This window comes from Mizuhopecten yessoensis, unplaced genomic scaffold (genome assembly GCF_002113885.1).
Source record: "Mizuhopecten yessoensis strain PY_sf001 unplaced genomic scaffold, ASM211388v2 scaffold7725, whole genome shotgun sequence".
NCBI lineage: Eukaryota > Metazoa > Mollusca > Bivalvia > Pectinida > Pectinidae > Mizuhopecten > Mizuhopecten yessoensis.
In genome coordinates, this window is record NW_018407191.1 from 151554 (window position 1) to 168843 (window position 17290).

General features: G+C 34.8%; 1 protein-coding gene across 2 annotated transcripts in view; it reads left to right on the top strand.

Annotated features, from left to right (window-relative positions):
• LOC110454240 (TWiK family of potassium channels protein 7-like) overlaps positions 1-9285 on the top strand; it is a 17026-nt gene extending 7741 nt beyond the window's left edge. The window contains exons 1-3 of one of the 2 annotated variants that reach the window (XM_021503656.1): positions 47-264; positions 398-1095; positions 7388-9285. In XM_021503656.1, coding sequence (XP_021359331.1) covers positions 681-1095; positions 7388-8184 — 1212 coding nt within the window. In that variant the 5' untranslated portion in view covers positions 47-264; positions 398-680 and the 3' untranslated portion in view covers positions 8185-9285. Of the gene's footprint in view, positions 1-46; positions 265-397; positions 1096-7387 lie in introns of those variants that run through there. The other variant, XM_021503655.1, reaches the window with a different exon arrangement.
• The last annotated feature ends 8005 nt before the right edge of the window (positions 9286-17290 follow it).

The window sequence follows — 17290 nt, forward strand, 5'->3', positions numbered from 1 at the left end:
GTGTTCACACAGAAAGCAGTGTTCTTTATCCCGGGACAACTGTAGCGTCAGCTATCTGAAGTGGAACAAGAATCACTAGACCAAAACTGAATGCCACAATGTATTGACGGAGTCGTGCTGACACATTCAGCGTTTCAGGATTGTTTCTGCTATTGATTCGTAGATGGCAATTTCCATAGGTATTTTAACATCACTCGACAGAGCAATATTGGTCGTTGAAATATCCATGACATACCGTCATGCTGTCCGGTTCAAGGAGCACACGTATTATTATAGAACATAGTATTGTCGTATGGTAGATGTTGAAATCGATAGTAATTTTGAGATGTTTTCCAATGTATTATTTAATAATTTATAGAACCTGTATAAGCTACCAATGTCGATCGATGTTTTCCAGGGTGTCCCATGTCAACCGAATCGCTTATGAGAGGCAAGCAGACGTAGATAGATACGTGGCTGGGTGGCAGGAACAGCACGCGCAGGTAAAAGCCAGGTGTATTGAGTTGCGCTGCGGTTTGTCACATCATCCAGCCGTAGCCTGATCGTGCCAGGATGTAGAACGTTTCGGGGGACAAGAGACAAAAAGCAAGTAATCATTATCTTATCAAGTCAAGTTTACAAACCAAAAGACGATAATTGGACTTGGGGAATTATATCACAGACATCACTAACTATCAAGCATGGGTAAGCAAGAAAAGGGAGGATGGTGTCGGACAATTATGAAGATAATGTTCTCCCACATTGGGCTGTGTGGTTTGGTGGCACTCTACTGTGCTGCAGGAGGATTCATCTTCGAACATCTTGAAAAGTCCAACGAGGAACAAATCTGCTACGACACATACAAGGAATACATAGTCATGGAAAACGACTCGCTCTCAAAGATCCAACAGTTAGTTGAAGACTACGAAGGCAATCCGGACAAGTCCACGCTGAAGTTTCAGCTCCAAGGAATCCTTCAAATCTACCGCGACAACAGTATAAACATAGGATACGACGGAGGCAACTGCTCAGCGTACGGACTGGTAGACGGTCCGAAGTACAAGTGGTCCTGGTCCGGAGCCTTCTTCTTCTCCGTCACAGTGATCTCTACCATCGGTGAGTAGAACAAAATGGCGTATTCTATATTTCGAATTTCGTGTTGGTCTAACTGTGTGCTTCCAATTTGTTAATAAGGTTTTGTGTATCTTATTTCAAGACAAAAGAATCCTTTTATAATCTGTTATTTAAAATAATATAAATATCTTTGGTCAATGCTTTTTGTTCGTTCTGTTTTCTGCCTTTTAATCTTGACCATTAAAAGACAAAGTACAACAGTCACTCATTTTCAATTTTGACTCCTATCTTAATGCAATGTGTATAGGTGTATGTATTTTAAAATTCCTCCTTGATGATCCATTTTTATTTACTTTTTTATATATCTTTTCACAATGTGATTATTTTGTTTTAGTTATAGATGCATTTACATTCTTCCATTTTGTATGTCTTGTAAATGTATTATGCTCATGTAATCGTTATGTCTTTGTTTAAAGACAAATCCTATTGTAACACCTTCTGTTTCATGCATTTGTTGTTTTTCGATGTTTTTACCCTTGGAAACGTTTTTTTTTTTATTGTTTTTTTTTTTTTATCTTTTCGTGATAAGGTAAATATATAGCTAGAAAGATGAGAGCTTAAAGAGGTGTACGGTTCATGCAATTCCTAATCAAGGAGATGAAATAATGAGTGAAGAGAAGGTTTCGCGATGTAATTTTGATTTCGTTATATTTTTTGCGATGCGTAACTGTTCTGCTGATGCTTAAGCGCGATACTAATGTGTAGGATGTAGTCTTATCACACTTTTCTAGTGTTTGGCGCCATAAACTCATATTTCACCATTGTGTTAGAAAGGTAGGGTATTACTTTGCCAGCGTTTTTAAGTACCTTGTGTGTTTTGCTAAAGTTTTAGAGATAGGGTACTACAATTAAAAAAGAAGTCATACATTGGAAGCAGATTTTACCATCAGATGTCTTTAAGTTATATTTTACCCCATTTATCGCCGCTAAAGACTGGGTTTCTCTGTCATTAATTCTGGCTTTATTGAAGCATTGTCATAGCAGATGAATGGATTTAATCCCTCTTAATGTCGGTAAACAAGAAAAGGGAGATAGTGAAAAGTCAACAAAGTCGTAATTAGAAGTTCAAATCGATAATCGGTACACATTGTCATATGCAATCAAATGAAAACAGGAGAATACCAACACAGTATACACAAAATCGTAATTGCAACTCAAAATCGATAAAAATCGGGAAAACACGAACAAAGAAATATTTACACAGCGATCCTTGAAACAGAACAAGGAGAAAAAGACCAGGTTTTCCGGAAGGGTAGACTTATTTTGCTTCATTGACAACACCCACCATGTAAATCTAGGTCAACTAAGTAATGGTATGTTCCCAAATTGAGAAGCGGGGAATTGACCACGAAACAGCAAGGAACACCACTAATGAACAAAATAATAACATCGAGTTCCATTACACAAGGTAATATAATGTTTCCCATGACAACATAACAGCGATTAAAAAAATTGTCCATATTCATCATCAATTTATATCTTCGAAGTCCTGTGATCATTTCCCCTTGATGTTGATAACGATAATTTGTATTGCATTCGATTTTGGTTTTGATACGAGTTAAAGGTTACAAATAGTCGATTTGGGTTAAAGGTCAAAGTGTTACAGAGAAAGTGGAAGCAGAAAAGGAAAGCCATTTCTTTTATAACGCTCACTTAACACAACACAAACAAGAAAAGTTCAGATTCTGCAATTTAGTCGCTAGTGTGGATCAATTTTACTTGATATAATCACAGTTATAAAGAATCATTCTAGCTCATGTTAAAAACTCCTTATAACCATGACTACGGAATTTAACAAAGTATTGAATGTCTTGTTACTTTCGACTTGGGCTTTCTCATGTCACGTATACAGTTTTGAAAGCAATTCTTTGTATACACCATATAGTTCTCTTCATGTGGTGACAGATGAAATGAAACGGACATCGTAATCATGTTGATTTCATTCACGGAGCAATGAATCGATATTTTCGTACTTGGAAACTAATGTCATTGCATCATTGCCACTAAGCCTTTCTTCTCCTTCACTGTAGTTCATTCTATTCAGGTCAATAAAACTTCTTTTGATCGTTCTTTTTCATTATTATAATTGACATAAACTCACCCTTTCGGCATACTTTCAGCTCAGTAATTTGGATGTGCAATATAATGCTTGTTGCCGTCAAATCAATTTTATATAATGTCTCAGTTCGCTGTCGTTCGAAATTGTTCGTGTTAAATCGATACATGAATTTTGTAGAACGCGACATTCATTTATAAAACATCATATCTTTCATTTACCAAGATGAATACTAAGATGGCCAATCGTCTTTTACATGTCTGCTTTCATTTAACGTTAAAATATTACTATGACTGATGTGGCAATGCTTTCTCTCACACTTATTAAGGAGCCCCGTACCACTGCTTTGATAAATCACTTTTAAAAAGAAAACAATACATCGCGGCACGTCTATGAAAAAATAAAGTTTAAATAAACAAAGTATAAAATTATCAATGGTGTTCTGGGTGAAACATATTCCGGTGGGCTAGCCCGGGATTCGAACATTGGTCAGTCTTACCGACTGAACCACCTTTTTTTAAACGGAAGTGTCAGGCCCAATTGTGCTACAGTTATATCCGAAAGGAAATTGAAGAGGGGTAACTATAATTTAAAAAACCTGTAGTGCAGTGGGACAAGGATCTTTAAACTACATTGTTTGCCTATGTCGACCACGCCGATTGTATTGTATTGTCAGCTGTATCGACTTTTTGATGTAATGTTTACATTGCAGGTTGGATTTTATCACCAGGAATATTTAAGACGAGTATATAGGCACTCGATACGTCTGTCGTGTCAACACACTACATAAACCAAAACATGAAATAAATGTTAAAATGTTGTAAATGCTTTTAAATAAAAAAAAATACAAAGACAAAAAAACAAAGCGAATAATTACACTTTATAAATAAATTTTCTGACTTCTTTCTGATGCACTAGTATTACTTCGTTTGACGCATCTTTATGTTCGGGGAAAATATACCTGCTGTATCCAAATGCATGTTTTGTCAGAAAAGACGATTAATTTAATCTGCAGAATCGCAGGTTTTCTTCAAATTCTGTGTGTCCTGTTAAGGGGAAACTTAACAAACCAGAACTGCTTGCTGCCCCCTACAGTCACACTTCGGGTCACTATCTTCCTCATTTCTCGCATCCTCCTTCCTTTCGGCGGTGTATTCTTTGGTCTCTTTTTGGTATGACCTCAGCTGTTGCAGGCTATTACACTGTAAAAACAAATTTCGTTTGATGAACATTCTCTCTGACGTTTCATATTTCTTTTTACGGAGATGAGATATTATTGGCTGAGGAGAGCTTTAATAAACTATATGAAATGTCTATCATTGAGTAGAGGGTTGTTTAACGACCAATATCAGATTAATTGTCTGTCGTCATTGCTCTTCGTTAAATTTATACTTTGAACAGCGTAAAAGCAGCCAATACGTGGGTGTTCAATCAGGCGATAGACGAGCTGCAATTACTGTGTATCAAAAAGCAATTTTCTCTGAACATAGTGCCGTGACAATTTCTCCCGTGCTATTATTCTAGAATCTGTGATGCTTGCTTACTGTCGAACTGTTCAAAGATCAAATATAAAAGTGAGTTATTGATCTACTCTCTTTTCTGCTTGAAGTATTTTGCATTACGACGACACCTTAAGGTCAGATACGATAAGTAGAGAATATCAAATTAGTTTCCATTGTAACAGAATTTTGTTAGCTGTTACCTCAGCAGGGCTCACAGTATCTTATGAGAGAGACTAAGTTTAGGAATATTTCAAATAAAAAATATTTTGAAAATAAGGTAAAGCGACAAATAATTGTTGCCTTTGTTGTGAACTTGTTACGTCATCATATTGTTCTTTTGACGTCATAATGGGTAATATTATATTTGTAATGATATCAAATTAGAACAGTATATGAAATACAGCAGTATGTTATATTTAAACATTATAAAGCAATCATACGGAAGCTCGTGTGATTGGAAAAATAAGTTTTACAAGATTACTTCACCGCTGGACGAAAGCAACACGCTACAATGCCTTCATGTTGCGTAGATACAAAGCGTCATTACCAAACAAATCAGCACATTATCGATGAGTCGCCCTGGTGTTAGTGGTAAAAAATTCTCGTTAACGATTTTGATTTGACGTTTTGTGATATATCAAAAACAGTTATGTTTTCTGGTTTGATTCATAACTATACTAAATCAACGATATCTCATTTTATAGGGAAAACAAAAAACAACAATCTTCTCTAGAAAAAATCGTCTCTAGTTTATTAAACATCAAATAGCACATGTTATGTTGTTGTATGCATTGTTCTGGTTGATATCGCGTCGTGTGGCTGCACATACCTCGAGTGATTGACTTTTTTTTTCTATTTTCCCGTCCTACCCTAATCAAGCAAATTATTTATTTCTATATTTTTAAAAACAAACACATGTATATAAACGTCTCTAGTTTCCTCGCAGTCAAATCGGGGATCATGGGAAAAAATGAAGGACTAGATAAGCCATTGACGGCTTATTGTTTAAATGACATCGAAAATAAGATTGCCTTGAAAATAAGTCATCTTCGAAAACAAGCCTGAAATTCCCTATTGAAAATGGAAATAAGCCGCGATATATTATTGAAATTTTAGGGCATATTGTACAATTTTTTGAAGTTATAGTGAAGATATATTTTAATCTAACCAGTGGCTTGTTTTACACAAATGTTTCACTTATTTTCACTTAGTCATTTTATTGACTTAGTGTGTAGGGAGTAACAAACCGGTTGACAACTTTGCAAAGCATTATCTGTATAAAACAAAACAATATGCATTAAAATATGTATGCGCAGTACGGACCATGTTAATATGATCAATATGACCCAATACAAGGACTGCTTTTAGAAATCTTGATTTGTATGGACCAGGAACTATGTAATACAAGGATAATCAAGATAACCTTGTATGGATTTTGGAATTGCCGGATATTAATCGATCACTTCAGGTGTCACAAACGCTTGTCATTATTACAATAATATTAATTTATATTCATGATGTTCAAATTATTGTCAAGTTCAACTGGATAACATGTAGTGAAACATCGTATCAGTATCAGAAGAGATAACATAACATCAAAAATGGCGGCTTCTGTTACAAGGACTCTGCTAATTTAAAAAGGAAAATGGCGACATAGGTTTTGAAATACAGAAATCAATAATGTATAGGCGACTCAGTGTTTCATGCTCCGATGATAAATGTAGAAAAATTAATGTATTCTAACGCCGAGTCGAGCAGTACGTAGATTCATTATACCTAGGTTGATATATTGATCGGTCTACATTCATTGTTAATGTTTCATGTCAGTTTCAGTTCTAGTCAGGTGGCAGGACAATAATGAGATGGTAAATTCAATGGAATATTTATATGAATTATCGTTTTTGAAATATCATATGACGTATTGATTATCAAAATATGGTAGCTAAATGGATAATTTGATTTTTTTAAATAGTTGTACATGGGTATATAGGGAAAACATTAGTGGTACATGGGTACATGGGGAAAATATTAGTTTTACATGGGAACATGGGGAAAATATTAGCTGTACATGGGTATATGTGGAAAATACTAGTTGTACATGGGTATATGGGGAAAATATTTGTCGTACATGGGGAAATATTAGTTGTGAATGGGTTGGATAAATGTGACGTAAGGACGATATGCGTTTTAATTGACGAAAGAAAAATGGTTTAAAAATTACCCGTAATATAAAGAATAGTGCCCCGTTTAAGTCCAAGTTAAAACATACATGTCAAGTGTGCCTTTATACCTTATTAATACAAAAAGGCAAACTACAAAGTAAAGAAAAAGGCAAAATTAGCACGTACCATTTATGGTTTTCCACCCAGAAAAAAAGGAAACGAAAAATTAATCATTGATATTATGTACCTTACAAACTTAAAAACAATCAGTGATCATGTATACCGTATAAACAAAAATGCAAAAGACAAACTAATCTTTGATGTTTTTGTACCTTGCAACCTTAAAGAAAAAAATACTTCTCATTGGTTTTGTAATCTACAAAAAGTAGGGCAAATAGACAAATTATTCACTGATGCTTATAGAGGAAGTTAATTTGTGACAAATTATGTTTATAATATCTGCGCGCTTTTGACAGTGCTATTCCTAGATCACTTTACCTGGTTTAGATATAATATGTTCCTTATCTGAACTGGTTTTCATGTTTTCGTTGCAGGGTACGGCCACATAGCTCCGAAAACGTTCTGGGGAAGATTGGTCTGCATAGCGTACGCGGTACTTGGTATACCGCTAATGTTGTTGTGCCTCGCTAACATTGGGGACGCTCTGGCGGATGTGTTCCGCTTTATATATGCGAAGATCTTCTGTTGTGGATGGTGCAGGAAGAAGGAAAAAACCAGCAAAGTCGTAAAGATCAAACCAACGGAAAGCGAGCCACCGAACTGGAGCGAGAAATCACGCATTGTAAACAACCCTCAAAACGTGCGTAGAGAACCCCCGAGCATCAAGGATAACCTTGATAAGGTTGACGATCAACGTGACAACGGGGTCAAGGTCGTTCCTCTGAACATGAAAAACACCGGGTCAAGTGTCGTTCAAAGGACCCCACCACCAAAAAACCCCGAATATGACAGCGAGTCAGACGACGACGATGACGACGATGACATCGATAGCAGCATCACTATTCCTCTTACGGTGACCATGGTTGTCATAGGAACCTACATCTTTGGCGGTGCCGTGTTGTTTGGACTCTGGGAAGGATGGGATACCCTCCAATCGTCCTACTTCTGCTTTATCACGCTCAGCACAATCGGCTTTGGTGACGTTGTCCCGGGAACAGATTTCGACAATCCAAGAGCGCATGCACAGCTCGTCCTTGGCGCTATATACGTGATGTTTGGAATGGCTATTCTTTCCATGTGCTTCACACTCATGCAAGATGAAATTATCTCCAAATGCAAGTGGATTGGACAAAAACTTGGCTTGATTGACAAAGACGAGGATAGCGACTGAGACACAACTCCATGTAGCGAACATGTGTTTGTCCTTGTGTCCCCCTGTTCAACATCAAAGTGCCATTCTCTGATTCTTTCAGAAATATTTTTGACATTCTGCAAGCCTTTACACATGTGATACTTAATATATATAATTTAAATAAAGAAGTATTGCCAGAGTAAGAAAAACCTTTTGCTATAATGAACATAGCGTATGATAATGTTTTCTTTTGGAAAAAGGTGGGGTTAATGATTTTTCTAATTATAAGTAGCAACTACATATTCAGTATACTTTGCAATGAACCCGAACGTACCCCTTGTTCTGCATTTTACATCATTTCTAATGATTCTACAACAAAGTCGTTGGTGGCGTATTTCGATGAGCTGAACATATTTCATCATATTCAGCCGGCAATGAACGCATGCACAAGTGATTGCACGTACTCTGAAACACTTCATCGACGGACGCTACAAACAAACGGAATAAAATGTGATGAATGCGAGACTAAGAAAAAATGAGAGTGTGAAATTAATCATAAAGCTAACTCTATATTCGCTCTTGGAAAAAGTAATACCAATAAACGCGTAGCCTTTATCTGGATTTTAAATTCTTTAATCTCTGATCTCGTCTTTAAATAAGTGCGAGAGCATTAATACATATGCATTACTATACAAACAAGTATAACGTTGTATATATGTGTATCAATGACATATCGAACTTCTATTACCGGAAGCGGAAGTGAAGTGACGTTGTTTCAGCAACATTGAATTGCAGTCTGATTTGCATATTTTGTTATGGGGAACAGCTGTTATGATCAAGGATTTTTTTATCTGCTGATTTATCATTATAACTTGGTTAATGAATTTTTAAACAAATTTTAAAGATGTGATTATCGTGCCTATCTACTACATTTGTTATTACAATATCTGCTGAATTTCCTTCAAATTATTTTTTTGCTAAAAATTTATATCATCCTATACATGTAGCTTTAAAATTGTCACACGAGTATTTCCCGATTTTGTTTGCGATTGCCTCTAAAGGTATGTTTTGCAATATTTTACTTTTGTTCCTCAGTAATATTTCAAATTTTAAATCATTTTATTTATGTCTATATGTTTATTTTTGCATATTGCATGTTTTTTTCTATTATGTTTGTTTAGAAGTCCAGTAAAATATTTTGTATATGATGTTCTTACATATGGTTTATCTCTGTACATAGTGTCATTTAAGCGATGACTTTTTTGTATAAATATTTCACCACTATATAAAATCATCAAATCTTTGCACGCATTTATAATTAAAACCAAAAACAAAACAAAACACCCGTTATCATGCTCCAACGCAGATTCTGTGCTCAAGCTAAAATTTCTTGCTTCGGTGTTAAAGTATTAAGATCCATCGTGTTTTTCAATAATTTCCATGAGTTTTGAAGAGATCTCAAGCCTATTGTTAGTTCCTGTGTCTTAACCTCACAAAACGGTTAATTCATGTGTCATAAGACTTGAGCGAGTTAAAAGAGGGATAGTTTGAGCACAGATTTAATGTTTGGGCATGAAAACGGTTATATGACTACGGATCCTAATTCTTCAGGACTTTGTGATAAATATTTTGAAATGAAATGTTTCCGCGTATAATTATTGTTTTAGGAATATGATCTTAATATATTCATCTGAGTGTTTTCGTTAAAAGGAATATACAAATAACTAAAAACAAATTCATTGTTATTGTACCGTTTTAGGGTATTGATGAAAAATGTTTAAAAAAACCCACCTAAATACAAAACAAAACAAAAAAATAATCCCGCACGATTTTGAATTCCAACATCATAAAATATATAATATATATTTGTGCGTACATTACAAGGAGCACAGATATAGGGTCAAATGCTCTTTATCTTTTAAAAACAAAAATAAAATAGAAGATTATAAACCACTCCAACTATTAATGTTTTTATCTATACCACTGTTTAAAGTGTTTTTGTAAATATTTTTATACGCCTGTATGTAGAACATTTACAGTGTATATAGAGAATGACGATGAACCAATACTGACTGGTGGTAAGAGATTGCTGTAGGTAGATTTTGTTTTGTGCTCAAAGTTTTCGAATTGGCATTATAAAAAAAAAAAAATGCATATTTTTGTGTCATTTTCATTTAAATATTGTTTTGTTTTTAATTCGCTAGATGGATCTTTTTTATATTCATTATTCAACATGAATATATAATGGCAAGGTTAATATTTTTACCATAAATAACTCCAAATGAAAGTTATATTTAACACGTTTTCCTTAGATAATGAAAACATGTACAATATTAGATTAACAAAACAAGGTTATTTGTTTTTATATTAATAATAAATAAATAAATTGAATAACATTTTTTTATGATTTATGCCGTTTTGTTTTTTAAATAATAGCAATTTTGCTTTTGGTATGTTGTTGAATATATCTTAAAACAAAACCGTTGTTTAATTTATTTTACAAAGGCATTTTGTTGAAAAAGGAAGAAAAGACTTTGAACCAGTCAATTCAATATATAATGAAATAATAAAACTAGATCACTGAGTTTAATATATTAATGGATGAAAGCTTAATAAGACATTATAGTAGAGTAAAGAACAGTATATATAAATGACACTGACAGGGCTATAAAACTGTTTCAACAATATGGAGAGGATAATTACATGTAGATAAATAATGAAGATAAGATAAAATATAATAAAACAAAACATTGAAGTTTTAGTAATTTATATTTCGTTTTCTATATGAGATCTTTTACAAATTAAAATATTTAACATTTGTTATTAATTATGAAATATTTTGCTTTTGGTGTTATATTCCAATCTAGTCTAGACATTATGTGTAGAATGGTATCATCCTAAAATATGTTTTATCATTACATGATATTAACTGAAAGATAATATTGAAAGGAAAAAAGGCGAAGTAAAAAATTTGTTCGAAAGATAAGTGATACATAAAGAGAGAATAACTTTCCAAAAGTGAAGATCAAAATGTTCATTATAAGACTGTTTTTCATGTTTCAAGAAAATTTCTCAAAATAATAATTACTTATAAAAGATTTATCACGCTAGTAATTAAATATTTTTTTTTAGATTAGACTCCAATAGAAAACATACCATATTTCAGACTTCGTCAGAAAGCAAGAAATTATTTAGAAAAATTCGAATGTTTATTTTAAAAGCAACATATTTTCGCATCAATAATTATAACATGTTATCCGTCCAAGAGCATTGACATTAAGATTACATTCCACAAGATATATATTTATTCTACTTACTGTGTAGCGTCATATTTGAAAATAATTGAATACTTAAAATCTTGATCTGTTTGGTATTGAAATGTTTTAGAATATTTCTCTTGATGGTATCGTTTTCAATTCTACCAAAATATCAAATAAGTTTGACAAAAATTGGATAGGAAAGTTTGATTTTATTTGTATGGACTAATCGAAAATAACTCATTTATAATAGGAATACCGTATTCAGATTTTGGTATATGCACATTTAGTCTTAAAAATGTTTGTATGACTGTTTCGAAATAGGATAAATTTCATAATAACATATATATCTCGCTATACAGTGTACAGTAAAATCTCCTAATACTGCAGCTGTTTTGCTAACAAAACGTTGGCGAAATAAAGAGGTTTGGCGATATCTTGAGGGAGATCTGAAAAGAATTGGTAAGAAAAAAAGGAAGTTTGGACCTTGAAAATGGTTGAGGATTGTTAAGGTGGCAAACGAAAAGTGGGGCAGTATTTTGAGGTATCACTGTACTTCGCCTATAAGGTTCCTTACTATACACTGACATTTGCTGACGATCGCGTGGTCTGTGATATTACATGTTCTATTATCTGTGTTGAAATAAAATGTGTTAAAGTAGCGTACTTGCTTTTTATTTCTTGAAGTTAAGGATTTGTTTCATTGTGTGGTTTTTAGTAAACAATATTTTCCATTTTATTATTCGTATTGTAAAATGTGCCACAATAGTTCGTGGAAGGAGTTGTTCGCTAATGCAGTAAATAATTAAATATTTATAAATGCAATTGATTCTATATGAAATTTATACAAAATTACACACTAACCGAATATCTAATAAATCGTTTCGTAATATCGAATTACACACAAACCAAAAGGTGACAAACACAAACACAAAAATACCCAGAGTCGATAAGTAATAAAAAAAATAAGAATTGGTGAAATACCAAAACTTAAAGGGACAATTTAGTGAATTAAGTTTTTTTTATAACCTTGTCACAAAATTCTTCATTATCGTATAGTCTGATACTCCTTATAAATAATTCATGTCAAGAAATTAACAAGAGACAATGTTTTCATGGCGTTTTTAACCAGTAATTGATAAATCCTTAACTGTACAGCCGTACGTTTTAGCGGCAGCTGTCGGTAAATTTCTAGCTAAATTTCTAGCTAACAAAGGCGTCTTTCCAGCCGAGGAGAAAAGGTAACTTCTCTCTTTATTCACATTGCCTCTCTGGAAAACAAGTACATGAACTTATTTTGAAGCGAAATCATCTTCCAACAGCATCTCAAACATCGTTATAAATGAGTTTAATCATATTGATATCGTACTTTCTGCGGTTTGAAATTGTCCCTGCGGCACACTCTCAGTGCGTCTTATTGAACCTGCTAGTTTTTATTCAAATCCAAATGTGAACAGAAATATCTGATTAGAGGTATATATTATGATACTTATAATTCTAACTTGCGATGTATTGTGCCAAGAATGTTTTATGTGTGAACTCAGACTCATAACTGACACTGTGTTGTCGGTCGACAGCGTAGTGCTGTACATGTTTACAACTCATTGATGGGCCCGAATATTGCGCTATTTCTGTCGAACCTATTTTTATCACAGGCTTTCCCAAAAGATGAAACTAACCACACTGGACGTTGGCTTCAGGTCATGTCATTATCAACAACGTAAACTTTCGTTAGAAGATATATAGTTTCAGTATCGGCGCGATTTTCTGGTTGTCATTTGACTGAATAGTCCTTTTAAAGGAAAGACATTATGAAACCACAAAAGAGGCCGTAGCTGATCCAGGTTTTTCAGAAGGGTGACATATCTTACATCGCATTAACAGAGCCCATATAGACCATGTAAAAGTATCCAACTCTGGTCATGATGTCTCCTCATCTTTCTATATACTAGGTTATGGACTCTGCTGGTGGGCTTTTTAGTCCCCGAGGTTTGGTAACCTTCGAGTGGATGGCCACCATTATCTCTTTTGGGCGGTGGCACGGTTCATAATAAACATACTTTACAGATGATTTTAATTTTATATTGCAACAGCCATGAAACCACACAAGACGTTTAGTAATATCCTAGTACACCCTAAGGATAAAACACTTAAATAAGCGTCGAAAATGCGTGTACAATATCGGATGCGAGAACTGCGACGGAGAAACAGGAAGGCGATTTGGGGTCAACCATGATGAACACCTGAATGATACGAAAGAGGGAAAGAAATTTACCCAATCAGTATGAAATGAAGCAGACGGCGTTTAAGATCAATAATTCGGTAACCACAGACCATTCCAGTATCTAGGACATAAAACTGTCTTCATAATGAACTGGTTTACCAAAAGCGTATAACAGATTATCCTAGAACTTTGAACAGACTTTACGTGACTACTGAATCGACTGATAAACTTGATAGTCATAAGCGAGGCAGGATGTCAATTCCCAATGGCGAAATGAACGTTATATATATTTGTTATTATTAAAACCACCACGTCACATCATGTAATGACATACCATGTCAAATCCTGGACTGTCATGTCATGATTCAAGCATGACTAGATTCGCGATTCTAATAGCGAAGTGTAAGTTTTATATATTGTGATATCAAATCCATCACGTAAGATAATGTCATGTAAAGTCTTGTCATGCCATGTCATGATTCATTTCATTGTCATTACTTATTGTATTATTACATATTTTTCACCTAGTTGTCGCGACCAATTTTCACCATGTCTCTTACGCTTTTGAAGAAAAATGTTCCTGTTATATTTGAATGTTCCTACGACTAGCGAACCAGCACAAAAAAATATACAACTTCAGAGATATATCAATTGTCCCTTGTCAAAACATGTCTGAACAGTTGGCAATCGTTGCTCTCGGAAAATGAAACTGGAGCTTCAGTTCAACTTAATCCTTATATCCTTTTACAAAGTGCAGCCTATCTATTAAACAAACATAAAATGCTTTTATGCTTGTATTAAGTTAAACCTGTATTTTATTGTAACGAATAACAACATTGTCGATTTAGAAATTGACATCTGTCGAGCACTACAATTTACGTCAGTGTAGGTTGTAATCTGATTGTTAATTGCGCGGTTTTGCAAGCAATATGGACTACATGAATTAACGACATTAAGATAGCTTTGATAGCTTTAAGGATCCATGCTCAATTGCAGCAAAACCACTAGAAAACATGACTGTGGTGTTTCTTACATACAATAATCTCTCCTTGATTTCATTATGGATAAAGCTGTAGCACAATTGGGCCAGGGTACTTCCGTTGACAACATAGACGCGGAGTACTGTTGGTTATTAATATTTTTTTCATATATGTTATATTTTTTTACATGGATATCATTGGAAAAAACAAGAATAAGACCAGGTGTTCCAGAAGGGTGGGCGTCTTCTGCTTCATTGATGAGATCCGCCCTGTAAATATAGGTTAAAGTCAAGTTACGTCACGTTTTCATAAGTCTGAGTGGCAGCACTGAAGTGCTGTTTAATGCCTACGCTGTGTGGTATTTCTAATCACCAGTGGTACTAGGTTTGGTCATAAATTTCTTGCGAATATAAATGACCTCGAACAGGTCCGAGCTAAAGTTAATATCTCCGACCACACGTGATATTTCGTAGCGAAAGGTCTAGACATCTAGCCATGTTTGATAGTGTCTTGGTTCAAAGTCCGGAGTTGTGTAATATGGCTATCAACATGTCATAATATATGTGATGACGTTTCTGAGTTTCTAGGCATATAGCCATGTTTAGTAGTGTTTTGGTGACAAGTCCTGAGCTGTGCCATATCTCTATTCACAATCAACATTAATTGCGGTAACTTTTTGAGTTGTTTAATATCGCTAACCACAAGTGACGATATGTGGTAATGTTTTGAGATCATTTGTGGCAAAATTTCTTTGGTTATTTTGGTATCGCTGACCACCAATGACAAAGTGTGGTGACATTTTTGACCTGTGTGACCTCTATAACCACACGTGACAGTGTTTGTGGTGGTAGGTCTTGAGATTTGTAATATCTCCTACTACGAGTAACGACTAAACCTATTTGCGGTAACAAGTCTAAGATGTTACGAACATTGTATCTCTGACCACAAAATTTTGTGGTGATATTCCTGATTTGTCAGTCATTTCTTACCACGACTGGGAGCATACGAGGTGACTCTACCAAAGGGTCTGGTGTGTATGTCCACAAGTCATTACAAAGCACGTAACATCCCTCTGTTTTGTATGCATGTTATAATTGTTTAAGCTTATCGAATCATTGGTTTGGTTTGTTAGTGTTTTACATCATATTAACAGCTATGGTCATTTAAGGACGTGCCAGAAGTTCACGGAAAAAAACACACCCCACAGACCTACGGCCAGGACCTGGCGAATCAAAACCTGTCTGAACTAACTAAAACACAGAACAACATTTGCAAGCTATACCCAAGGGTTAAAACTAAAAGGACAGCATTGTTGTTCTACGTTAGGTATCCGTGATACGCCATGCATTATGGATGACCGATCAGACGGCACCATGCATATACGCTATAACGGTATGCGGGAAAGTAGGTAGATCCGAGCACAAAGCTTCATCAAATACACAGTGAACTCTTACACAAAGCCACAACTAGATCCAGTGCTGGTTATTAGGCCCAACCTGCGTCATACGTTTACTATGATCTGTTAATAATGCTCGAGTATCGATAATATTCCTAGCATTATTCATGTTCTCCTAAAAACACCTTTTGTCTGGATAAAAGATATTGTCAACAGTGACAATAGTTTAGAATTATACATATGAATTTGTATTCTGTCAGAACAGTAAATCTATACGCAGTGTAATCTATTGTTCAGTTCCCTGGTCCCGATAAACAAATATAGATCCGTCCAAAATTGACGTTTTTTTGATAAAGAATCCTATTCGCTAAACAAGAACATTAAGGTCCCTTGTAAAATCCGGACCAATCAACATTTTTGTTAATGAACCAGACCACATCACTTGTAAAAGCTTCTTAAAATGTACATAATATTACAGTCCAGAGCTAGATGTGTAAAGTGGAGTACAATATGTATAAATGCGCTTCCAGAAAGCAAGGTTGTTGGAATATCGGAATCCAAATGGATACAGCTCAAGCGTAATAGCCCCAGAAAAATGACCAAATAAATTGAAGCACAATGGTGTTTATCATACACAAAAGAAGTCGACATTATATAATTCCAGCAAAATGTAAAAACAATATGTATTTACCACTTTTTCTTCAGGTTGGTAAGTATGGATTATGAAAATTTCTTTTTACACAACCAATATATTTTATATGTGACGTTTCGATGACTAAAACGATATGTACATTGTCACCTTCATCGGACAAATGACCAGTGAAATGTATGCGCACAAAGGTGTAAAATGTGTACGAGTTGTCTATAAAATCGATGTCGATTTCGGCTACGCTGGAAACGTATAGTTGTTATATTTCTACTGAAATGCCTCAATTCAGCTACGCTTTGTTAACACTTGGTCATAGAGGTGTGCGAGAGTCTTTGAGCCCCTTCGTCTCGATTTAGAACTGACCCACTGCGGCGTATCCAGACGGCTTCCTTTATCTGCCGCTTGAACAGATTGCTCTCTCTGTCCAAAACTTTGGAGTTTTCCCAGTCAATCACATGATTTTTTTCTGTGTGGCATGGTCTGTAATTGCCGATTTATTTATCTGGGACTCCGACTGCTTCCTTTCTGATCTGGTTAATTTCCTACTTCTTGGGTTTCCGTATCTTTCTGGTGTTCACCAAGGCGGGCCCTAAATCGCCTTCCAGTCTCTCCAATATACGATGCGTCGCAGTTGTTGCA